The sequence below is a fragment of the Anastrepha obliqua genome, chromosome 2, assembly GCF_027943255.1.
Source record: "Anastrepha obliqua isolate idAnaObli1 chromosome 2, idAnaObli1_1.0, whole genome shotgun sequence".
NCBI lineage: Eukaryota > Metazoa > Arthropoda > Insecta > Diptera > Tephritidae > Anastrepha > Anastrepha obliqua.
This window is the reverse complement of record NC_072893.1, coordinates 113,819,117-113,842,318: the sequence shown is the minus strand read 5'-3', so window position 1 is coordinate 113,842,318 and position 23,202 is coordinate 113,819,117. Positions and strand designations below refer to the sequence as shown.

The 23,202-nt window shown below is 39.0% G+C and overlaps 1 protein-coding gene across 1 annotated transcript in view; it reads left to right on the top strand.

The window, feature by feature from the left end:
- Nucleotides 1-23,202, top strand: part of LOC129237372 (nuclear pore complex protein Nup88) — a 163,491-nt gene that overhangs the window by 122,486 nt on the left and 17,803 nt on the right. Inside the window, exon 3 of the mRNA XM_054872067.1 lies at nt 22,954-23,079. Coding sequence (XP_054728042.1) covers nt 22,954-23,079 — 126 coding nt within the window. The remainder of the gene's footprint in view (nt 1-22,953; nt 23,080-23,202) is intronic.

Here is a 23,202-nt window from a genome sequence, read left to right as displayed (position 1 = left end):
ATTTGTGCTCCAAAAAGCGCCTACGAACTCTTACGTCACTTACATTAAGATTTAACGTTCTTTTGATTCTGCAGATGGGGCAGTAGGATTTTTTAGAGACTTGGAGTATATGTCGATTGTTTTCGCCGGCTGTTTTGCTTTTGCGTGCACGTTCGCTATCACTTGATCAGATCACAGGTGTATTTTATTTTTCCTTTACTTTTGATATTGAGCAATTTCTTTCATATAAAGGACATATTCTGAATAAAAAGTTGAAATATTTGATGTATTCTTTTAACATTTGTTTACTTTTTGCGAGTTTCGCACAAAGTTTGGAGCTTTCAGTTACATGGTTTTTGTGTAAAATGCACTCTAATTTTATTTTATATAATAAAATAATAAAAATAAAGATTTAATGCCAAAGAAATAGTTAAAACTTCGTAATTCGTCCCGCTCCTACTATTTTGAGCACAGCTATTCATCAGAAGCAACCACTTACACACGGCTTTTAAATCATTACAAGTGTTAACGTCAATTTTGGACTGTGGAATATATTTTCCATTTCCCACTAAGTACCATAAATGCCAAAAGGCCACTGCCAATTGTTTACAAAACCCGCAACATCAATTGCGCAGCCATGCCATTATTGCCAAAGGTTTGCCATGGCAATGTTGTTGGCCACTTGTTATCTCCCGAACCGCAGCGCGGCCACAAGTGGCCAAAAATGCGCGCGAAATATTCCCAAAAAATCGTAACTTATTGCCAACGATTTGCTGTGAAAACCACAGCTGAGTGTTTGCAGAGCATAGAAGGGTTACGCCAAAAGCGCTAAATATAGAAATGGGGATGCGTGTAGGTTAGCAGTTGTTGAAATTCCAAAAAGGAAAAAAACCGAAACAAAGCAGAATAGCTTCGAAACGCATACAGTCACAAAGTGCTAGCGTACAGGTAATTACAGCAACAAAAAACAAGCAATGCCACGCTAAAAGTCGAGCGGACTTATAGTGGCGATAGTCGTAAACGTTGTATTTGTAATTTGTTTGGCCATAACAAGACAACCGCAAAAGCAGCTAACTTTACTCTATACAAACGGTTGCCGTTAATCGTTCACCGTTAGCCGCCAATGCTGCGTCCGGCAGTTGCTTTACCTTTTGCGCTCTCTCGTTCGATGAGAAACGTGCCGATGCATAATCATCGAAGCCATTATCGTTCATCGTTCTATGTCCGACCGACCATCAACTAACCAACCGACCACCCACCCGCCCACATACACTTCACATTTCACACGCCACGCCTGCATCCAACTGGTTTATTTGTTGTTTGGCAGCACACCTGTGTTGGTTTTTCTTGTTTACCGTTATTGTTGTTTACCGCAATTTACCATCGAAAACTAAACTGCAGCACAGCGGGCGCGCTGGGTTCCTAACGGGTTAAAAATCGGTGTTTGCGTATAAATTTTCACTTTTTGTTGTTCGCCGCCTTTTTGCGTTTTGCCCCACATTCACGTCATTCCACTTGATTTCATCTTCCACGCCTACCACTCCATTGCGTTTCGTATTTTATGTGCGCAAGAGCTGCCACCTGCCGCCACTCTACCGTTGCTGGTGTTTACATATTTATAATTTCAAGCACCTGCGTTTTTTATTGTTTTTTAGAAACCTCGATTTTGCTCTTTGCAAAAAAAAATTTTTTTTGTGTATTTCCTGCGCCACTGCAATGTTTTCATGGATTTTGCCAAATCTACGTTAAATGGCGATTTGTAAATATAAATACTCTCACTACTAATTTAAGTGCGTCATCGTTTTTTTTTGTTTTTGTTGTTTTTGTTCATTTCATAGACAAGTGCGAAACTCAACGAAAATCATTTGCACAACGCCGATATGGTAAGCCTAAATAAATGTTTGCTTTCGCGCTTTTTCGCGTTTTTGTGAAATTTTATCCCAGTATTGCCTATTTTGCTGTTATATGAGGGTGGCTCAATAAGTTTCTAAAAATTATAAAATTTATTTTTGTCCAAATAAACTCCCTATAGCTCAATACATTTCTATACTTCATCCACTGCTACTTCAATTTCTTTATGACCTCTCAATAATTGCATTTCTCGAATCATTCAACTATGTTTTTTTTTGTTTCCTCGCTGACCTCTTCTTGCGACCCCACTGTGTTACCACCAAGCCACTTATTCGTATTTGCAGTCACAAAATAGTCATAGAGAACTTAATCCCGAGTATATATCATTACTTCGAAGTGCATTTGCGTTTTGTCAAACAGCATGGCAACCCTATGTGTACTGCAGTATCACTCAATAGCATCTAAACTCGTTGCGAAATGTTTCACTGTCTTGTTGTTGTTCTTGTAGCAGCATAAACATTCCCAATACATGTGCGGCGAATGCTGCTGGAGTGACAGTCCTTGGCCGGATATAAATCCGGGTCGTTCCGGTAACGTAGAACCAGGTTATGAAGGTCATGACGGCAATGAACAGGCTGAATGTCTGGCGAAATCAGGCGCTACATCAAAATTTCATGAAGCAGAACACTTCTGCGGGTTTGCCAAAGCCCACGACGCTGGATGCAAAGTACCGAACAAAGGCTGGCAAAGCAATTTATGCTTCCTTCATCAATGGATACTGTGCGTGAAAATGGTCAACTAGAGCACAGAATTCATACGACGCTGAATGCAAAGCACAAGACAGAGAGAGGCAAAACAAGCGTCCGTAGTCCCTTCTAGAGCAGCGAGGGACTACGGAGCATTGTAGTCTTCGATATCATTTCAGGAAACTAAGATAACAGAATCAGGCGTCTGTCGTTCTCGCGAGCTGGGTGATGAAACACGAGAACGTATCTGCTGCGAATGTGCAACTCTCACAAGACGAAGTCTCACTCAGCTAGGGGGTGTGATTTCTTTTCAATTATAGAATCGGACTCGAACACGATATACCACATCAGAAGTCCCGTAAAAAGGTTAACACTTCATTAATTTTGTGTAAATATTTCAAGCAAATTAGAGAAAACAGAGTGAGTTATGCACAATGGCCTAATAAATTTAAACTATGCATGAAATTAGAGAGCAATTCATACCCTAATTCATGCAATTTTGGTCTTGCGTCTTCCAAATTGTCCGTGTTATCGTGGTGGTAAACGGCGTGCCGTAGCCAAATGGGTTGGTGCGTGACTACTATTCTGAATTCAGAGAGAACGTAGCTTCAAATCTCGGTGAAAAACCAAAATGAAGAAAAAGTGTTTTCTAATAGCGGTCGCCCCTCGGCAGACAATGGCAAACCTCCGAGTGTACTTCTGATCAAAAAGCTCCTCATAAAGAAATATCTACCGTTCGGAGTTGGCTTGAAACTGTAGGTCCTTGCATTTGTGGAACAACATCAAAACACACACCACAAATAGGACGAGGAGCTCGGCCTAACACCCAAAACGGAGTGTTCGTAGCAATTATATTTATATATACATATATATTAGGGCGGGTCGATTAAAAAATTGCTCATTGCTCTGTGAAAATCGTATTCTAGGGATCAAAATAAGAAACTTTGCCAAAGGAACCATACCTCTAAAACGAATTCTGTTGTCTCCCAATTTGGGTCGAACTTTTAGTGTCTTTTGTGGGGAGGCAAAAAAATCGCCCATTGCTCTGTGAAAATCATATTCTAGGGATCAAAATAAGAAACTTTGCCGAAGGAACCATACCTCTAAAACGAATTCTGATGTCCCCCAATTTGGGTCGAACTTTTTAGTTTCTCTTCTCATGTAAAGGCCAAAAATGGTGATATTTTGAAATGATTGTATGGGGAACCCCCCAGGGGAGTTCCAGGGGGTGAGCCACTGGCATGGGTGGATCGGCCGTCCAAAGTTAGGGGGGGTCGGTCATACATTTGGACTCGATTGGAGGACTCTAAATGGGTCAAAGTGGGATTTTTCGTTCGACCCAAATTGGGGGACATCAGTATTCGTTTTAGAGGTATGGTTCCTTCGGCAAAGTTTCTTATTTTGATCCCTAGAATACGATTTTCACAGAGCAATGAGCCATTTTTAAATCGACCCACCCTAATATATATATATACATATATATATACGAGTTTTCTTCCTCGCCAATTGCATAAATTTTTGCTCGAAGCTGACGTTGAATCGACTCTTTCAGCATCAACTACATAGCAACAGCCGGTGATTGCTTCGCACTTTCCAGGTTAAGTTAAAGTGAATGGCACCGCGTGAGTAGCAAAACAAAAAAAACTACCACTAGGTCCATGTTGGCTGACGGATCCAGTTTTGTCGTCTTCGGCCTCGGCGCACCACGCGAAGTCAACTGTCTCGACTGCTGCTTGGTTTCGGGTGGGCTAAGGTAAACCCATGTTTCACCCACAATTATGAAACAGGACAAAATCTCATTCGTATTACAATCGAAGATCGCCAAAGATTTCCCTCACTACTACTCCAAATAGCGGTCGAATCAAAACTTTTTGAAAGCGCAGTCGGAAAATTAGACTGCCTTCTTTTGGAAGATGACTTTTGTCAGACAAAATTGTGAATTAGAGGAAGAAGCAACATCTATTTTAATATTCAGTACTTATTGGTGGACCCTCGTATTGTACGTGCGTTATTTTTTGTCCAACCAAAATTCAAATAAATCTTGTATTTTTATGTAAACTCGTTAGAGATGCTTATACTCGTACATACATTTGCTTTTTGAAGGCCACTTGACAGGTAAGCATAGATAACGGCAAAGAGTTTAAGGGTTTAACTTTAAATATTTTAAATGTGAAAATAGCTAGTTGCTTAAAGAATTAAGCTATGCGCTTATTACTTCATACACCTGGTACGTATTACTGCAATTATTAACTGACTTTTGAAGTATTTAATGGAAATCAGCATCCTACCAGTTAGTGGAAATCAGCATCCTACCAGCACTTAAGGGGGGAGCCTGCTTTAGAGGCTTCAAAAACTCGATTTTTATTTTTTTTTGCATAAATATCTTCCCAAACTATCCAAAAATGTGTCCTCAAAATTTCAGAAGCAAATTCAAAATATTTTCGGAGTTACAGAAGAAATTGTGAGCAAGCGTCGAGCAGGTATAAGAGCGGCCGGTATATATACAATGACTTAGACGCGCGATTCCTCGGTTTTTTATTTTTACGATTTTTCCTAACTGGCGGGAAAGATAGGGAAGAAGTTAAACGTCCTATCGAAACGAGATAACATTGATTGTATTTGGAATTAAATTCTCTTCTAGTTGAACCTAAAAAACCTTAAGAAAGTTATGATTAACCCACTTTTTAAACAATCTAAAGTGAATTTGTTTTTCCAAAAAAATGAGGTTTTTTTTAAATTAGCGAAAGATTGTTGAATTTCTCACTTTTTGTTTAATTTTCTTGGTTTAACTAGAAGCTATACTATACTAAAATAATTTTTTTTTGGGGTTTTGGTTTTTTGAAAATTGCGACCTGCATCTTTCCCGCCGCACGACACATGCACACTCGAGGCGCCTCAGCAATATGCTTGTACCAGGCATAATACGGCATATATTTTAATGGAAAAAATTTAAGCAGACTGCTGAAATAAATAACAATAAAACCGGAAAGTTTCGTTTCAATCGAATATTTCTTTCCTTCCCAAAAAAATCCACGAAAAAATCGATTTTTTCAACCCTCTAATGCAGGCTCCCCCCTTAAGTTAACACACTAGCTGTCAAAAGCTACAGGCAAAAGCTAAAGAGCTTTCCAGCCACTGAGCTTAATTTTTTGATTGAATAATGGAAGTTATACTGCCTCTCCTACCATTTTGCCACCGGAATATGTTTTTATTATTTTGCCATTCACATTAAATTGGAAAGTGGGAAACAATCACCGGCGGATGTTATGCAATCCACAGGGGACCGATTCAACGTCAGTTTCAAGCAAAATTTAATGCGTTTGCCGAAGAAGAAAATCTCTCTACTGCCATGAAAACACACCAGCGTACAAGTTGGAAGATGTAAGACCAAAATTGCATGAATTAGGGTACAAATTGCTTTCTCATTTATTGCATGGCTTAATTTTATTAATCCATAGTGCTATAACTCCGTCAGTTTTTCTCTTATTTGCTTGAAGTTTTGACACAAAATTACGGAAGCGTTAACATTTTTAAATATGCAAAAAACGACGAGAGTTCGTTTTGGTCTTAGTCCATTCGGAACTCTCCACTCACTCGCCTATTATCTAGATTGCGCGTCGCACTCATATGACGAGTCTGTTGAGTCGGATTCAGCCTTGGAAATCATGTCTTTGGCGATATGATCACGGTATCTTTTTTTCCATGAAATTCAGGTCTTTTGGGATCACACAGCAACAGGGCGCAAACCCGAATCATTAACTTCAATGTCATGAGCGGATCCATAAGCAATGTTCAAGTCGTCTTTCAGCTCTCTGATGGTTAATTTGCGATTATTGATTAACTTTTCTTTCAGTTTATTGATGTTTTCATCAGTTGCCGATGTCGCCGACCTGCCACTTCGTTCGTCATTCTCGGTGAGCTCACGATCTCTTCTGAAGCGTTCATGGCACTCGTAAAAGGCTGCTTTATTTATAACATCATTACCAAGACAATTTCATAGCATTTCTAAGGTTTTCGCACCATTGAATTCATTTTTGATGCAAAATTTAATACAAACTCGTAAAAAATTCAAATCCTTTTTTAAACCGGTAAAAAATCAAAAACACGTGCTGAGGTAGATTTACTCAAAATGGCGTTATTTTTACAAATGTCAAGCAATGACGATCAAATTTTGGGGGGAATGTCAACCACAGATTTGGCAACCTAACAAAACAAACAGAAAACAGAATTCTAATCAGTTGACGCTCTAAGTCCCCTGGCTCTTGTTCCGGGAACTTTTTGATCAAGGTGGTATAATAGAAACTTTACGTACCGTTATAGCAAAATGGTTGGTTTAAGAGACGAGAGGCGATCATTGAGAATGTTGTTATGGTTTTTTCGAAAATATTATTCTCTTCGTCTTAATTAGCGCGATAGCCGCTTACGCGATTTTGGCCGAGTTTAACAAAGCGCGCCAGTCGCTTCTTTCTCGTGCTAACCGGCGCCAGTTGGACACACCAAGTGAAGCCAGGTCCTTCTCCACCTGATATTTCCAACGTAGAGGAGGCCTTCCTATTTCTCTGCTACCACCAGCTGGTACCGCATGGAATACTTTAAGAGCCGGAGCGTTTGTTTCCATTCGGACGACATGACCCAGCCAACGTAGGACATTTTTTTAATTAATAAAAAAATTAAAATTTAACAACTCGTTCCTTAAATTTGTATACTAACTTAAGGTTGTAGTAATTATGGCAAAAATTATAGCACGACCAAGTACATAGTTCTTTTTTGCTAGAAAAATAGTGTGAGAACTGCTGGGTTAGATAAATAAATCCCCAAGTTGAGTAGTTGCCTCAACCTTTTAGTCCTATCAGACAGCTCGCTATGTACAGAACCATCGAGCCCACTAGAGAGGAAGCTCACCCTCCTAACCTCATCCAGTTTTTTTGCAACCGCTTTTGAGCGAATAGGCTAACGCGAGTTTTTTTATTCACACAAAAACATGTCTCAAAATGATCCCTACCTTTTTTTCTACTCGTAAATAGTGCCTACGATTCGCTTAAATTCATTTAACCCTACAAAAAACTTGGCTAGCATAATTGTCTGTCAAAGTACACGCAACCACAAGAATGGGGTTTAGACAAGCAGGTACAATAAATAAATACTCTAGAAGAAACTAACCAAAGTACATTAACTCTTGCAACTGCGCTCTATAAAAAGATGAAAGCGCCTCTTATGTCGTGTCATATATTATTTAGAGAACACGTACGCATTTACTTTGACAGTCTCACATTGACAAGCCGCAGCGGTTTTTCGGAATAAAGAACAGAAGATGCTTTTTGCTAACCTTTAACGCTCCTCCGACACTCCCCGTGAATACACAACTGCAATAACGGTAGAAGACGCTGACCAAATGTGGACTTAGGACGTGCTTTTAATTTTTAAAACGGCTTTTAAAAACACGCGATAAAACACATTGACAGTTAAAAGGAGCGCTGAGTTGGGGGCAAAGGGTCGTAACAACAAATCTGTAAGAGCTTAAATTTTATAGACTACTCACTGAAATCCCCGACTCCCATTTGTAATTTTTTTAAATAAATGTACACCAAACGTTCACACGACTCACAAATAAATAAAGGAATGGCAATGTGTGAGGCAGATGAGTGCTAGCCTCTCTCTCTCTCGAAAAGGGGTAAAAAGGGATAAGCAAGTGCAAATGAATATGGTTACCAGAGAGAAAAAAGAATTTTAATACGAAAAAAAATGAAATATGCAAAATGTGGCAAGGAAGCGGTCAGCGTGCTGAGCCACACATAAAATTCGTGTAAAGCGTGCATTTACATAATGAAGAATATGTCCTGATGCTGCCGCCACGAAAGGACACATGCGATTTACAGCACAAAGGCGAAAAAATATGCCATGAAATGAAATAAAATACAGGATAACAAAAAGCGCACCAAGCGAAAGATGTGCACACGAGAAAGAGTGGTGTTGAGGGAATTAGCAAAACGGGGCCCCGAAGCGGGCATGCGCGTGAGCAGCAGTATTAGTCAAGTAGATGCCTGTTGTTATAGTTGAAAGAGGAAGGGTGACAAATTGAAATAATGCAATGAAATCTAATACTGCCAAAGTTTTATAAAAATCAAAATTATATATTTTTATTTATAATTTGCTACTCCTCTTCTTTTGAAGTGGCATTGAAGAAAATGTGAACTGGTTTGGTAAAGTATCCTTAACCCCTTGCCGTGCCATTTAGCTCGATGAAACTCGGGTCCAAGTGTTACGCGTCAACGCGTGGTAAACAGATCAAACTGATGCGCGAGAAAGAGCACAGCAATTATGAGACTCGTGACTAACTTTGGTGGCATACAGATAGAAACTAACATTCAATAAAACCCAGACGCATGATATTTACGTTTGGCCCGACGATCTATTCACGACCCAAAATTTTCATCACGAGTCAGACTCGTTAAAGCACGGCAAGGGGTTAAGCGTATTTCTCCGAACAGAGGGAGTGTGTTGATTGTCTTCTAAGCAGCTACACTCTGCTTTTAAATGGATGGTTCTCAAGACAACACAGCAAACGCTGAGCGAGCAACTTGATAAAGGTTCCTCCGACCATAGACGTACTCGTATTAAAGAAGAATGTGAAATAAGCTTCTCAAAATACAAGCAAGCTGCGGTCATATGATCGTAGTATTCGGCATATACTAAGCTTGTATGCGTAAAACACTTCTAGCCTCGGCAAACTAAGTGGGATTAAGATCATCTCCTCCTTGGTTAGCGCGGAATTAAGGCCATGCAAGTTTAACCAAGCCGGGAAAGTATTTGCCATCTAGAAGGTTTGAGAAATAGTTCTACTCTTGGAACTCTACCCAAGACCAAAGATGCAAGCTTTTTCTGCCCACGAGTGGGTTAGAGAGCGCCCAGAAAGCTTCTGAGCATAACCAAGCTGTGAAAGTATTCACCATCTAGACGGATTGTAAAATAGTTATGGTCTCTGAACTAACCAGGACTTAGAGTGCAAAATTCTTTTGACTATATTTAGATTGGAGACAATCGGGAGAGCTTCTCAGTATAACAAAGTGGTGAAAGTCTTTGCCATCTGGGAGATATGTAAAATAGTACTACTCTCCGAACTATCCGAGACTCTTACTTATTACTCTCCATACAACGAACAGCAATATGGGCTCTCGGTTCGGAGCGAACTTCCCAATATAAACAAACTATGAAAGTATTTATTTACCTTCTAGGAGGTTTGAAAAATAGTTCTGCTCTTGGAACTATACCCAAGACCAAAGATGCAAGCTTCTTCTGCGTACGAGTGGATTCTAGAGAGTCGGGGAAAAAGTTTCTCACTATAAGCACGTCGTGAAAGTATTCGCCATATGCATTGCACTGTAAAATAGTTATAGACTTTGAACTAAAAGGGACTAAGGATGCACAAAAAAAACATCATCATACGAGGACGGTGGTAGTAAAACGGTGCTGGCCGCTAATTCAGATTATTTCAGTGGAAATACTCAATCACTTCAACAACAACAACAACAACAACAAGGATGCAAGGTTCTTCTGCCTGTGTTTATATTGCAGACAGTCGAGAGAGCTTCACAGTAGAACCAAGTAATGGAAGTCTTTGCCATCTGGGAGACTTGTAAAATAGTACTACTCTCAGAACTACCCGGGACCAATTTAGATGACTTTTTTCTCGGCTCTCGGTTCGATCTAGCCTTATTAAGCAGTGCATCATCGACCTAGATTGTCGGCATAGCTTTAAATACTTTTGTTTTGGTACCGCAACACTGTAACATTCATGATAACAAAATCTTGCAGTTCATGGATGCAGAACGGCTCGACCGTTGATATCTCAAAGTTAGAAGAAATTATTGCGTCTCTAAGTTTAAACAACTATTGAAGCTTCCAATAATGGCTAAATTTAGCAATTGACAGATAAAAGGAATTAGAATTCTTCAGGATCTGCAGTAGTCTGTAGGTGTCAGGTGTCAGACTGTAACAACGGTCTTGAACTGCTATAAAAATGGATAGGAAGGATATATCCGAACTAACTGTTCTGGAACTTTGCAATGCGAGACCGAGGCAATTGTCGATTTTTTTTGGTTTAGCCCAAATTTTGAAATCGGTTGTTGCGCCACTTAAGAAGGAGGATAATTTTTTACAAGGCAGGTACTCGCGCAACCAGATTTGCGCTGGAGCACAGCATCTCCTGCCATAACTATAACTCCGCAGTGGTAATAGTTGAGAGTCTCCTCTGTAGTTACTCAGTGTAGTATGGGACTAAACTGCGGTGTTCAAGCTGACCTACAAGATCTGAGCTTTTGTTTCACTTAATTTGTTTAAGCTCGGTGAGACAAATTTAATAGGAATGGACTCGCCTTGTATGAGTGCAAGGGCGTAATTGGCAATAAATGGGGCCTCTCGCCTAGAGTTGTTTTCTGGCTATATAATACTATTGTAAAGCCTATCTTGTTATATGGAGTCATAGTCTGGTGGAACTCACTAGAGAAGACGACATTGGTGAAGAAGCTGGAGAGAGTTCAGAGGTCGGCACTCATTAGAATCAGTGGGGCGCTTCGAACGACTCCTACTCTGGCGCTCAACGTAATGTTAAATGTGGCACTTATGGGCACTCAAGCATTCTTAGAAACTTCGAGTTCATCCCTCTGTCAACAGACCAGTGTATACCCTCGTTGAGTCCAACCGGAACATTCTCCACTCACATCCCGTCAAGGGAAGAGTGGACGGAGGGCTACACTTGGGGGCAGGGCCTGGCGAACTTGTTCACGGATGGATCGAAGTTGGAAGGAAAGGTCGGCGGAGGAGTATTTTGCGAGGGACTCCCCATCAGACTAAAATTCAAGTGACTGGACCACTGCAGTGTGTTCCAGGCAGAGGTAGCCGCAATCAAGGAGGCAGCTGATTGGCTGCTCAGATGCATACTAACAGTCAAGAAAGTAAATATTTACTCCGACAGCCAAGCGGCAATAAGTGCCCTCGGGTCTATGACGGTGCATTCGGAATTGGTCAAGGAATGCTTGACCTCACTTTCGACTCTGCGTCCGAGTTCTTTGACATCAGCCTCATCTGGGTTCCCGGTGACAGCGACATTGTGGGAAACTGTGAGGCGGATGAGATGGCCAGACAAGGGACATGTGAGGTGATTTCCCCGCGAAGGGAGAAAATTGGGATCTCCCTGACTACCTGCGGTCTGCACCTGGAAAGATGGGCATCTCGCCAACTCAGCGGGCGCTGGGCAAATACACAAACGTGTAAAGTCGCGAAATCCTTCTGGCCACGTGCGGACCGGAGGCGCTCGGGCGAGCTTCTGAGGATGACAAAATATCAGCTCTCCAATCTAGTGGGTTCTCTCACAGGACACAATGCGCGAGGAATGCATGCTGTGAGACTTGGAATCACCTCGAGTCCTTTTTGCGCTGGATGTATGGAGGATGAGATGGAATCATCTCAGCACCTTTTCCTTAGCTGCCCTGCTCTGGCGGGGCTAAGAGCCAGGCATCTTGGCTCTTACTTCTTTGCCACGCCTGCTGATATAGCTGGCGCTGACATTAAAAATCTGATGAATTTCATCAGCAGTACAAAGCGGTTGACGCAAACATAGTCATCGTTCGTAATCCGCACGCTCCTAACCATTCCATCACCACCTCTCCCCGCCCCCTCCCTGCATCCCATCGGTCCTTCCCTTTCACCTCACTTCCTTCACAATGGTATCACAAAGGACGAATCCCTCTTCGTCCAAGTGTGCTCACTCCCTGGGCAACCATACCAACCTAACCTAACCTAACTACGCAGTCAGCTTCATAGGCTCAGTATATAGTCTTATTGCACACTGGCATTTCGAATGCGATGCCCTCATTGAGAAAAAAATAAGCATTTTAGCCTGGTAAGGCCGAAAAAGAGGCAGCCCATTCTAGGACAATTCTAGGTTTATTGAAAAAACTGGGTCTGGTAGAGGTATTTTGTTCTTAAGGTCGAGCTGCAAACCTCTCTCCATATTTTTATTTAAAGAAAGATGTCGAGGGGGTGATTGCTCGGCCAAGCTCCTTCTATTAGTCGCGTGCATCTTGATGTTGTTCCACAAATGGAGGGACCTACGCCACCTTCGAATAGGAGTCAAAACTTTCGTGACGAGGTTTTTTTAACTGCGCTCACTAAGGATGTCTCCCATCAAAAGTTAAGATGAATAACTATTTTTTCGCAATCCAGCTCTATTCATGATATTTGATTCTCAAGTGAACAGCAAGAGGTTGCCTAAAAAAATAATAGTTAGTCCGTTTCAGTTGCATGCATATTTTATTAGTATGTAGAGCCCACTTTGCGCGTTTTTTACGCATACTCACACAACCCTCAGCTATCTAAATAGGTATTTCACAAACCAAATTTTTTTGCGTTAATTTTTTTTTTCACCCACTCCAAAGAGCGGCACATTAGTAAGCATAGAGTGCATTTGTGGCAGCGGAACATAATTTTAAATAAAATTAAAATTATTAGCTGAAATAAAAGGCCAGCGTCCATTTGTGCAAGCACACACGCTCAAGCGCATACATAGATACGCTCCGTACATGAGCAGCTCCTGCGGCAAATGCGCATAATGAGCAGCGACCGCTACTGTCACTGTCGCTCCCCACAGTCATACACCGCCCCACCAGCTACACAACCGCAGCTGAAGCTTTTCATATTCGTTTGCTTGAGGGGTGATCAGCAAAAAATTCTTGAAAAAGTCGTAGATTTACTGTTGAAAAAAGTGGAGCGAAGAGGAAAAAGGTTGTGTGTGAGCGCGCCGGTGGCTGCTTAGCATATCGCCCAACTGTGATTGTGTGCGTCCAACTGGGTGTCATTACCAAAGATTTGTTGCGCTAAATAGATGCGTATTACTGTAGAAGTGTGTGTGTAAATGTATGTGTGAATACATATACATATATGTCTGTCGTCCACTTGCTTTTGACCGCACTACGCTTCCTCTGCGCCTCTATCTATAGCGCGACCCGCTTAAAAATACCATTTAAAAGTATCAGTTGCATCCTAGCATTTTTTTAAATTTTTTTTTCATGTTTCTTTTTTCTTCTTTTCGGTTTTGCCTTACATTATCCTTTTTTAATACTTTTTTGTTCATATTCGAATATATTTTATACCGCCTTTTACATTTATTTGATATTTTTTTCGCGCATATCCTTGAGTTCAGATAATGTTGCACTGATGTTTCCGTCTGAGTGGATGTATGTGTGTAGTGGCAAACATATATGTGGCATGTGTGTTTGTGTGGTCAAATGTGTCACATGTCCAATGAAGATGTATCCATTCGCCGAAAAATGCTGCGGGCTTTGAATGGGTGGAGCCATCATTAAATATGCAAATTACTAAGGGTTGTTGTTTCAGCAACAATTGTCGTGAATTAGCAACGAAAAGAAGTATCTGCAAGCTTACGATTGTATTTTATTTTTTTCTGAAAAAAGTGGTAAACTAATTCTATAAAAAATTTAGGTCCTCATTACTAAAAATAGCACGGAATTACTATTGTAAAATATTATTAAAATATAGTAAGAGTAGAGTAAGAAATATATAAAAATCTTCAACTTACCAGGTGTATACCTATGAAATGAGAATTTTTCTTTCGATTTCAAACGTTTATTAACAAAAAATGGTTACAAATTTAATCTTCAAAATATTATAATAGCCATCGTTAGCGACACATTTTTCCCATCTCTCAGGCAATTTGTGGATACCGCGCCAAAAAAATTGGCCGTCTTTGGCCGCAAACCAATCATCGAGCCATTTTTTGATTTCTTCGTCAGAATTGAAGCGCTGCTCGGAAAGTGCATATCCAATCGATACAAACAAATGATAATCGGAAGACACCAAGTCTGGTGAGTAAGCCGCATGCACCAGCGGTTCCCAATGGTACGTCTCCATCAATTCCCGGGTCGCTCTTGTTCGATATGGCGGTGCATTGTCATTAAGAAAAATTACTTTGTGACGCCGATCGGCATATTCTGGGCGTTTTCGGTGTATAGCGCTGTTCAAATCGGTCAATTGTCGTTGGTAGCGTGCACCGTCAACTGGTTTTAATATCTCGTCCCAAATCGTACCACGCTGATCTCAGAAAAAAAGAAGCGTTTTTCTTCAATTGATAACAGAAAATCAACGATGTCGGCAAATCGTAATTTGAAGGCACGAAATTCGACATTTTTAAGAGCGACAAAAATGCATTGTTGTTTGAAACGTAACAAACAATGAACTGAATATGGTGTACAGATGACAGATGAAAAAAACAAGACATTTGGGAAGGTTTAAAAATACTCCTAGCGACATCTATGGACTAATATCTGAAAGTCTCACTTCATAGGTATATACCTGGTAAATACAACACAAGCAGGTATCGATTCTTTGGTGCCAATTTTCCAACACTCTTCTACACATATGAACCGAATCGTTGACGGTTTTGCGTTCGATACTAGGAGGAGCTCAGGATCCTCTCATGTTGTTGGCTTGTTGGCGTATTACCTCGATTTTAGACTCATTCGGATAACTAATCACAGGGACATTGTGGAAAACTGCTGGGTGGATAAGCTAATTAGACCCGCGTGATGCTTTTCTCACGAAATGGGAGGATTGAGGTTCTTTTAAAAGTCTGTGCCCTGCTTCTGAAAATGTGAGTTTCGCGTGAACTCAGCGAGCGCTGGGTAAGTACATCAACCTACAGATTCGCGAGATTCTTCTGGCCATGGGTGAATCATAGACGCTAAAATAAACTTCTTCGGTTAACTAAAAGCCGCAGCTCTCGTTTTGTGGATTCCTACCGTATTTACACGGTGTGACTAGAAACTACTTCGAGCTCTTTCTACAGTAGCCGTCTGGAGAATGAGGTTGATTCATCTTAGCACCTTTTCCTCAGCTATCCCGCTCTTGCCTGTCTGGAATTCAGACATTTCAGCTTCCATTTTTTTTGTTACACCTGTGGAGACAGCAAGTTTAGATATTACAACATACGCGCTGAATGTCATCAGTAGTATGAAACGGTTAATAAAACCGTAAATAGTTATCGTTCGGTCATCTCAAAACTTGATAAAGGTTTCTGAATGCCATCAGTAGCATGAAGAGGTTAACACAACAAAAATCAAGAACAATCAACAAAAAAAAAACTAGCTCCATCAAGAAAGTTGATTTTCCGATAAAGTTAAAGATTTCCTTCAACTTTATTCAGCTTTTTCAGAGCTCAAACGGCGCTTCAAATGATCAAGGGGCTTTACACTTCAGTTAATTTGATCTTGTAACGATTAAGTTGAAGAGCTATACCCAAAATGCCCCACAATGTGTTAGATACTCACAATTCCACTGAACGGCGCGGAATTGAATGACTTGGCTCATTTTAAACTGAAGCACTTACGAGCTGATCATTTAATACATTTTTTTTTGCGGATGAGGAGGTTTAAAATACCTAATGCATCATCAGAGCTACCTTCACAGCAATGGTAAGTCCGCAGACTAAAAAATTCCCTTGGTTTGGAACCGTCACCCACCTAAAAACCATCTTCTCATTTCAAGATCTATTCTTGTGTGACTGCGTTCAGATCCCGCTTTCACATCCGGAGAATTTTTCCCGCGAAACCATTGATAATTTACTAAGTTGCAAAGGAAACTGTCTCATTCGGTTTTGGTTTGTCTTGCATTGTTAGTTTTCTCGCTAGCCCCCAAGTCCAGTTCTCAAACCCAGAAGTCTCGCTTCTATAACAAGCCACTTACTTTACGATATAAACGACTAGTGGATAGACGTTGCCGATCCTGATGAGACCTCAAGTGGCATACTTAGTAAGTAGGCCCACACAAGCTCGCCTTCTCAGGTTTTCTTCTAGGACGTTATTTGACCGAGGTCGGAAATTGTGAGCAGCTTCACTCTACGATTCCCTAGCCAAGCTAAGTGAAAGAACATCTTTTTTTTCAGTTTAATTTGGCAAAAAATTAAAGAAATGAGAAATCAAAAAAAAATGCAAACTCATTTTTTATAAAAAATTTGTTAAAAAATAATTTACGTTGCGTAAAAATTTTATTTATGCGTGAATGATAATGATTTATTACCTATTTACCATTTTTTCTTTTCTAATAATCCGTCCTTTCTTAGCCAAAGTTACGAATTAGTTAAACAATTAAATAATACCTGATATTATGTGAAGTATGTGCCATTGGAAGCTACAACTTTACTTCATCTTTCAGGCGGCATGACGAAAAATCCGAGTTATTTTGACTTGCTCCATTCATTGAGCCAGTTTGCGATGCTCTCGTAAGAAGTCAACCGCTTTCCAATAAGGGCTGAGCGCATGGATCGGAACAGATGGTAATCCGAAGGTGAAATGTCTGCGGAAAACGGCAGGTGGGGCAAGATTTCGCAATTCAGCCCCTTTAAATATTTCTGGACCAATTTAGCAAAAAACAACTCACACGTCACCAAACGTCTCTCGATATCTCTCTCCTTCAATTGATGTGGCACCCAGTTACCTACTTTCTGGACCATTTCCATCGCGTGCAAACGTTTACCGACGGTTGATCTGTCAACATCAGCTGCACTTTTCTTTAAAAGGTAAAATGAAGCATGACTTCCCACAAATGTTGTTTTGCGGGACGAGCGTAGATATTTTGGCGTCAGATAAAAAAGGATCTTTACGCTTCAAACGAATGTCAACTACTGCGATCGAGACCTCACACATCTTCAAATCTCCAGTATATTACTAGAGCGAACACAAATATTGAATCAGCAGCGACACCTCTTTTACGAGGGCGGAAACATATACCCATACCCCATGATGCAAAGAATAATGAGATGGCGCCCATCGTGGTCCCGTTACTTTGCGCTCAGCGAATTTGACAACTAGTTACGTGATTTTAGCTCCAGTATGGCCAGATTACCATTTTCGTAACTTGATTTAGCAGTTTTTTTTTTGTTATTTTTATTATTTTTTGTCTCGGTCTATTCTAATTTTTCTAGTCTATTCTAATTAAAAGTAATGTTTATAATTTTGTAAAATATACATTTTTTAATAATTATTTAAATAATTCACTCAGTTTTATTTAGCTTTACTTTTTTTTAACATCTGGTGGCATTGCCCGCGATTGCCGGTGTTGTTGGTGTTCTTCTGCTTTCGGCAGTCAAATCTCTCTCTCTCGCTACTGCAGAGTTGCCTAGCTTTGGATATAAAAACGCACTAAATGCCCATTTAAAGAAAATAAAACACGAAATTTTTATTGTGTTACTTAAAGAACTTTGTATGCGTGACAAATTGTCTGTAGAATGTGCGTTTTTTTAAAATAAATGTGTTATGCTTATGTACAATTTAATTTATGAGTTTTTTTGTTAAGCGAGACTCTTTTATTAAGGGAACGACTTTTTTGCTATATTTGAAGTTATGTAACTAGATAAGGTACTCTTTTTGTAAAAATGTCAGTATGGTTTCTTTAGTATTTTCTGGTATTTTGTTGCTTATTTTTACTATGAATACACCTCTTGATGCTCTATGTCTCACTAAGGATTGATGACCGGAAGAAACGATTACACCTCTTAATTCGCATTCAATAAATTCAAAGGTTTTTTAAAATGTGTAAAAAGGTGTTCAATCTTAAGAAGAATTGAGAGAGGGGCATTTAATATTTTTGCATAGCCTTAAATAGAGCCAAAAATTAAATTTGCACTTTCAAATTATCAAATTTTATAGGAGTAAAAAAATTTTCATTAGCACTAAAATCTTCTCAGAGTGACCTTTTTTAAACTTCTTTTGTATAATAATACAGTTTTTTTTAACCTAAAGTTTCGCCAGCCTTAAATTAAAAACAAAAAGAAACAAACACCAAACTTAAAAATTGTCGCATTTTCGGTATAAAAAAGCACTAAATTTATTGCGAAGAGCAAATGGTTGGCAATACTGTACAACTCAGCAAACGTGACGTCACGTACGCTCTGATGGGCGCAATCTTGTTTCTATCATTCTTGCCCATACCCAATATTTATACTAGACATTCTTTTACATACAAATTTTAGCATTCCTTTTTTATTAAAATTCAGAGGTAGTGATTATTTTTCTATAGAATCAAACCTGAGGGTGATACTGGGAACTGAAGGGCAAGATTAATGACAGTCAAACACTTTCGCACTTCCTTCGATTTATGCTCATCTTTGGCATTCTGAATGAAGAGGCCATTGGATAGTGAGAAGTGAGACTGAACGCACTAGGCAAAACTAGTTTACTGGGGAAAAAACCCAAGTCATTCCGGTACGTAGAACCGGTTGCCATAGGAATGGTCATTGGATAGTCATATCCTTTGATAAAGAGTTATTTGCGTTTAGCATAAATGAAAATTTGCTTAAAACATTGAATTTCTAGTGTGAAAAGAGGCGTGAATGCAAAGGGAGTTGATATTTACGGATACAGTGTGGTGCATAATTACGGTCTGAGAGGTCTTGTGCATGGCAACCACTTCTTTGAACTCGTCTACGATGCCCATCAAATGATAAAAAATATTTTTTAATAGATTTCGCCTCTCAGAAGACAAAGACAAACCTCCAAGGGCATAAAAAATTCTCTTTCGTTTGGAGGCGGTATGAAATTGTGCAGCGCTCCATTTAGAGGGCACATAAGAACATCTTTAACAACGCGGTAGAAATTAAAAAGAAAAAATTAAAAATGCACTTTTTGTTTTGAAAATTTCGATAGCAATAGGAAATATCAATATGATAAACTTTTATAAATGCAGAATGATAGTAAATATCTCAAAGTTTTATAACAAAAAAAAACAGTACTCCGATCGGTCGATTAATTTTTGATTTATTGCAGTTTGAAACTTAATTGTATGATTTTTTAATACATTTTCGCTAATGGCACGCCTCCTTTGTTAGTTTATGTAATTTATGGTGAAGCAAAACGTTCCAGAAGAACTTATCTTTAAAATACAAAAAACCCTACGCAAATTGGAATATTCAGCGCATGTTTATTAGCGAACATATTTATGAGTACATACATTTTTGGGATTTTATTTCTTAAAATATAGAGAGACTGCGATTTTAAAGCCAATGATGGCTCTGTTTCTTCTTCAATCTAAGTTCAACTTGATTAAGAAAATAATTTTTTTAAACCATTAAAAAAAACTTTGTAACATTTTCCACATATCATTCGCCTTTTCTATATCGAAGCTACAAATGTCGCCTTTTAGGCGCTTATCAGTGCGCAAACACTGCAACTATATAAATAATTAAGAAAAAGATTAAGACAAAAGATGATACGTGAAGTTACTGTAATGTGTGGGAAATGTGTATTTTGTGCCTCTCTTTCTGCATAATTTAACCTAAGGAATCTCACTGGTGAGGGATTCACAGGCACATATGTGCTTCGGGACTTGTGCATAGCACCGCACAATAGATAGCCTACTTAACTGCTCAAGACTCTCTACTCATATATGTAAATGCTAGGCTTGGCTGACTTCCGCTTTCATTATGAAAATTTTCGCGCATAAATTGAGCTTATCAAAGTTGTATGAGTGTATACAGTGGCGTTGGAAAATATAGTAATACGTTAGATGATTCTTGGATGAAGCCAACTACTGTAACCTGACGTACCCTTAAGTCGATTTTCTTCCTTATATGCATATAATTCTAGTTCTATAATAGTAATTCTGATTTTTTTGAAAACTGGTCGCACCATTTTCCAAAACGGCCACCGAACACTTTTCCACCGCCGTCCGGTCTATGTTGCTGGAACTAACTGGAGTTAAATATAGCCAGAAAATTGTATTTCAACAATTTTCCCGAAACTTGTATGCTGAATATTGAAACTGTTACAACAACAGCAATATTCGTAATAGGATGTTAGAAGCTGTTAAAGAACAGCAACGTTCAGAACAAGCAAAATTATCTTTGTCGGGCAATTGCGGACACGGAAGGAAAGTGTTAACGGCCACTTTAAAAACTTATGGACTTGGTTCGTAAAGCTTACTTATAACTTAGGTGAAAAAAGTGCACTGAAAGTCCACTGAATCGTTTTTGTCTGTCACTTTGTTAATTTCTAAGTTTATTTAGATTTTGCTATAAAAAATCTAGAAAAATCTATTTCACAATGTCATTAAGCCTTCAAGCTCCAGTTTCCTCTACAGGTGAGGAAAGTTTATATATATATTTTGTCTTGTAAAATTTAGATTTTGTATTGGATGGGTGAAATTTCACCCCTGAGGAATGACAGCTCCTTTTTCACTTCGAAAGAAATAAAGACCGACGAAGCCGGTGCTCTACGAACTTCGCGAAAAGATTTTTTTTAAATAAATTTCCTTAATTTGGAAGCATTGTTCTAGTGTTAAACGATTCATGATGACTTGCCAAACCTTACTGAACAAAAATGTCAACATACATAGTTTGCCGTTCTCAGCTGTTAAACTATAGTTATCGGTATCGATAGCTCTCGTGCAGCTAAAAAATATATATAAGGAATTTAACTCAAAAACTTGTTTTCGACCCAATTTGTCTTGGAAATTGGAGAGTTAAAATGCTGAAAGAATCATAAAAGCAAATCCTACAAAACTTTGTGTTACTTTTTTATTATTAGGCTACTGTGCACTGCAACCAAAGTAGATCTATTGTGCAAAATACCCCATATTTTGAGGCTTTTTAAAAACTGTAGCACATTCTGGGGTTTATTGTTCCATAGTTTATATGAAGGCACAGCATTACCACCAAGGTACTGTAGCCGTTTTCTGACTTTCACAAAGAATGTGTTCTGAATTTTCGGTGTCCATTTCACAGAATCAGCAGATGATGGTGTCTGAGAGGCCAATTTTATTTAAGTGATATCTCAGGCTACAGTGGCCTGTGAAGTAACTAGTTAAAAGTCTTAAGTCCACTCTGCTGAGTGAAAGTAGCTTATCAAAAATTCCTGTGTCCGACGTTAGGAATTATTTTGCTTGTCGCTGACCGATAAAGTTTCGCTACTAACTTCTTCACCTCTCACCTCCTGAGAATTTTGTTGATGTGGCCATCTGTAAGTCCACAGAAAAGTTCAGGACAGATAAGGAGCACGTTTGGCTAGTTAGTCCACTATTACATTTCCCTCGTGTCCAGGATCCCAACCCTAGCATATGAAGAAGGTTCAGGTAGTCATGTACCATTTTTGAGGTGATTTTAGTTGGTAGAAAGGCGTGCAAAGCTGCCCGACTATCTGAAAGTATGTTGATGTGAGTTCCTCTCATTTTTCTACTGAGACATTCCATCACATAGGTATATATCTAGCAATGGCATGTATTTCTGCCTGGAAGATAGTTGGGTAGGGACCCATTGGAATCGATTTTTTGGATTTAGGCCAAGAGATTCCCGCTACTGTTCTTCCATCTTCTAATTTCGATTCATCAGTGTACAATATCTGGGTGTTATTTATACTCTAGTTTTTTATGCAATAAAAAATAGTTTATACCAAAATTTTCTTAAAAAATTAACCTAACGCAATTTGTTTTTTATTTTATTTTTTTTAATTTCTGAATTAATTATTTTTTGCCATCCATATACAAAGAATTTAACTCGTGCAAAAAAATGTACAATATAACACTTATATTCTCGCTTTTGGCTCTCCACCAAGCCTACTACTATTATTTTGTCTTCAACTGTATATGTCTATGTAGTTGTAGTCATCAAGTGGCACTCATGTGTGTTTCTTACCCTTCCATTGTTGTTAGTTCAGGTAAATTAACTCATTTAACAAGTCTCCCGTGGATTTTGTTTTTAAATAACTTCCATAGGCGCATTGCTGGTTTTCAAAAGCAAGAGGCAGAATCAGAAGAAATCGCGGTTGGTTCACTTCTTATAAAACGAATATTTTTGCACTTAACTTTTACTAAACCTTTTTTGTTTTATTTTTTATTTTTGTTTTTGTTTTATTTTGTATTTTATTTTATTATTTTTTTTTTTCTTCTTCGCATCACCACGAAATCTCCTACTATACAAGGCACACAACTTCTCTAAATTGTGTAAGTTGTGGCAAGCTACAACGTGCGCTGTTGGCTCAAAAGCGGCTTTCCCAAGTAAATTTATTTGCTAGCATTTTAAACCGCCTTAAGCCAACAAAACTATTAAATTCAGCTGCCAGCAAACAACACTGACTTGCTTGTGTTCCCCAGTCCTTAGCCACAATTTTGGCTAATGAAATAAATATTCATATTTTAACTACTTAAAAATGTTTAGCTTTTTATTTACATGCTTAGGCTACTCGGTATGTAAGTATTTGTTTATGTCTTTAGCTCTGCTTTGTTTGTCTATTTATGTGATTTCTCTTTAATTGTTTTTTTCACCTCTTCGTTTTCTCTTTGTCTAATTTCCGCATTTTTTCACATTGTCTTCTTGCAGCGCCACTAATTTAGATGCACTGCTATTTAGCAACAATCCACACCTGGAACTGCGTCAGTTGCGCTGGCATCCATTTTCCCCTACCGACTCACACCTCCTGGTCTTACTCTCGGACAACACAATACGGTAAGTGTTTACTGGCCCAAAACGTCAGTGTGCATATTTTCTATTCTAATCCATGTGTCTAATTTATTGTTTAGTTGTTTGGCCACAATTAACTGCAGTGGACTCGCTGTATTAGATTTGTTT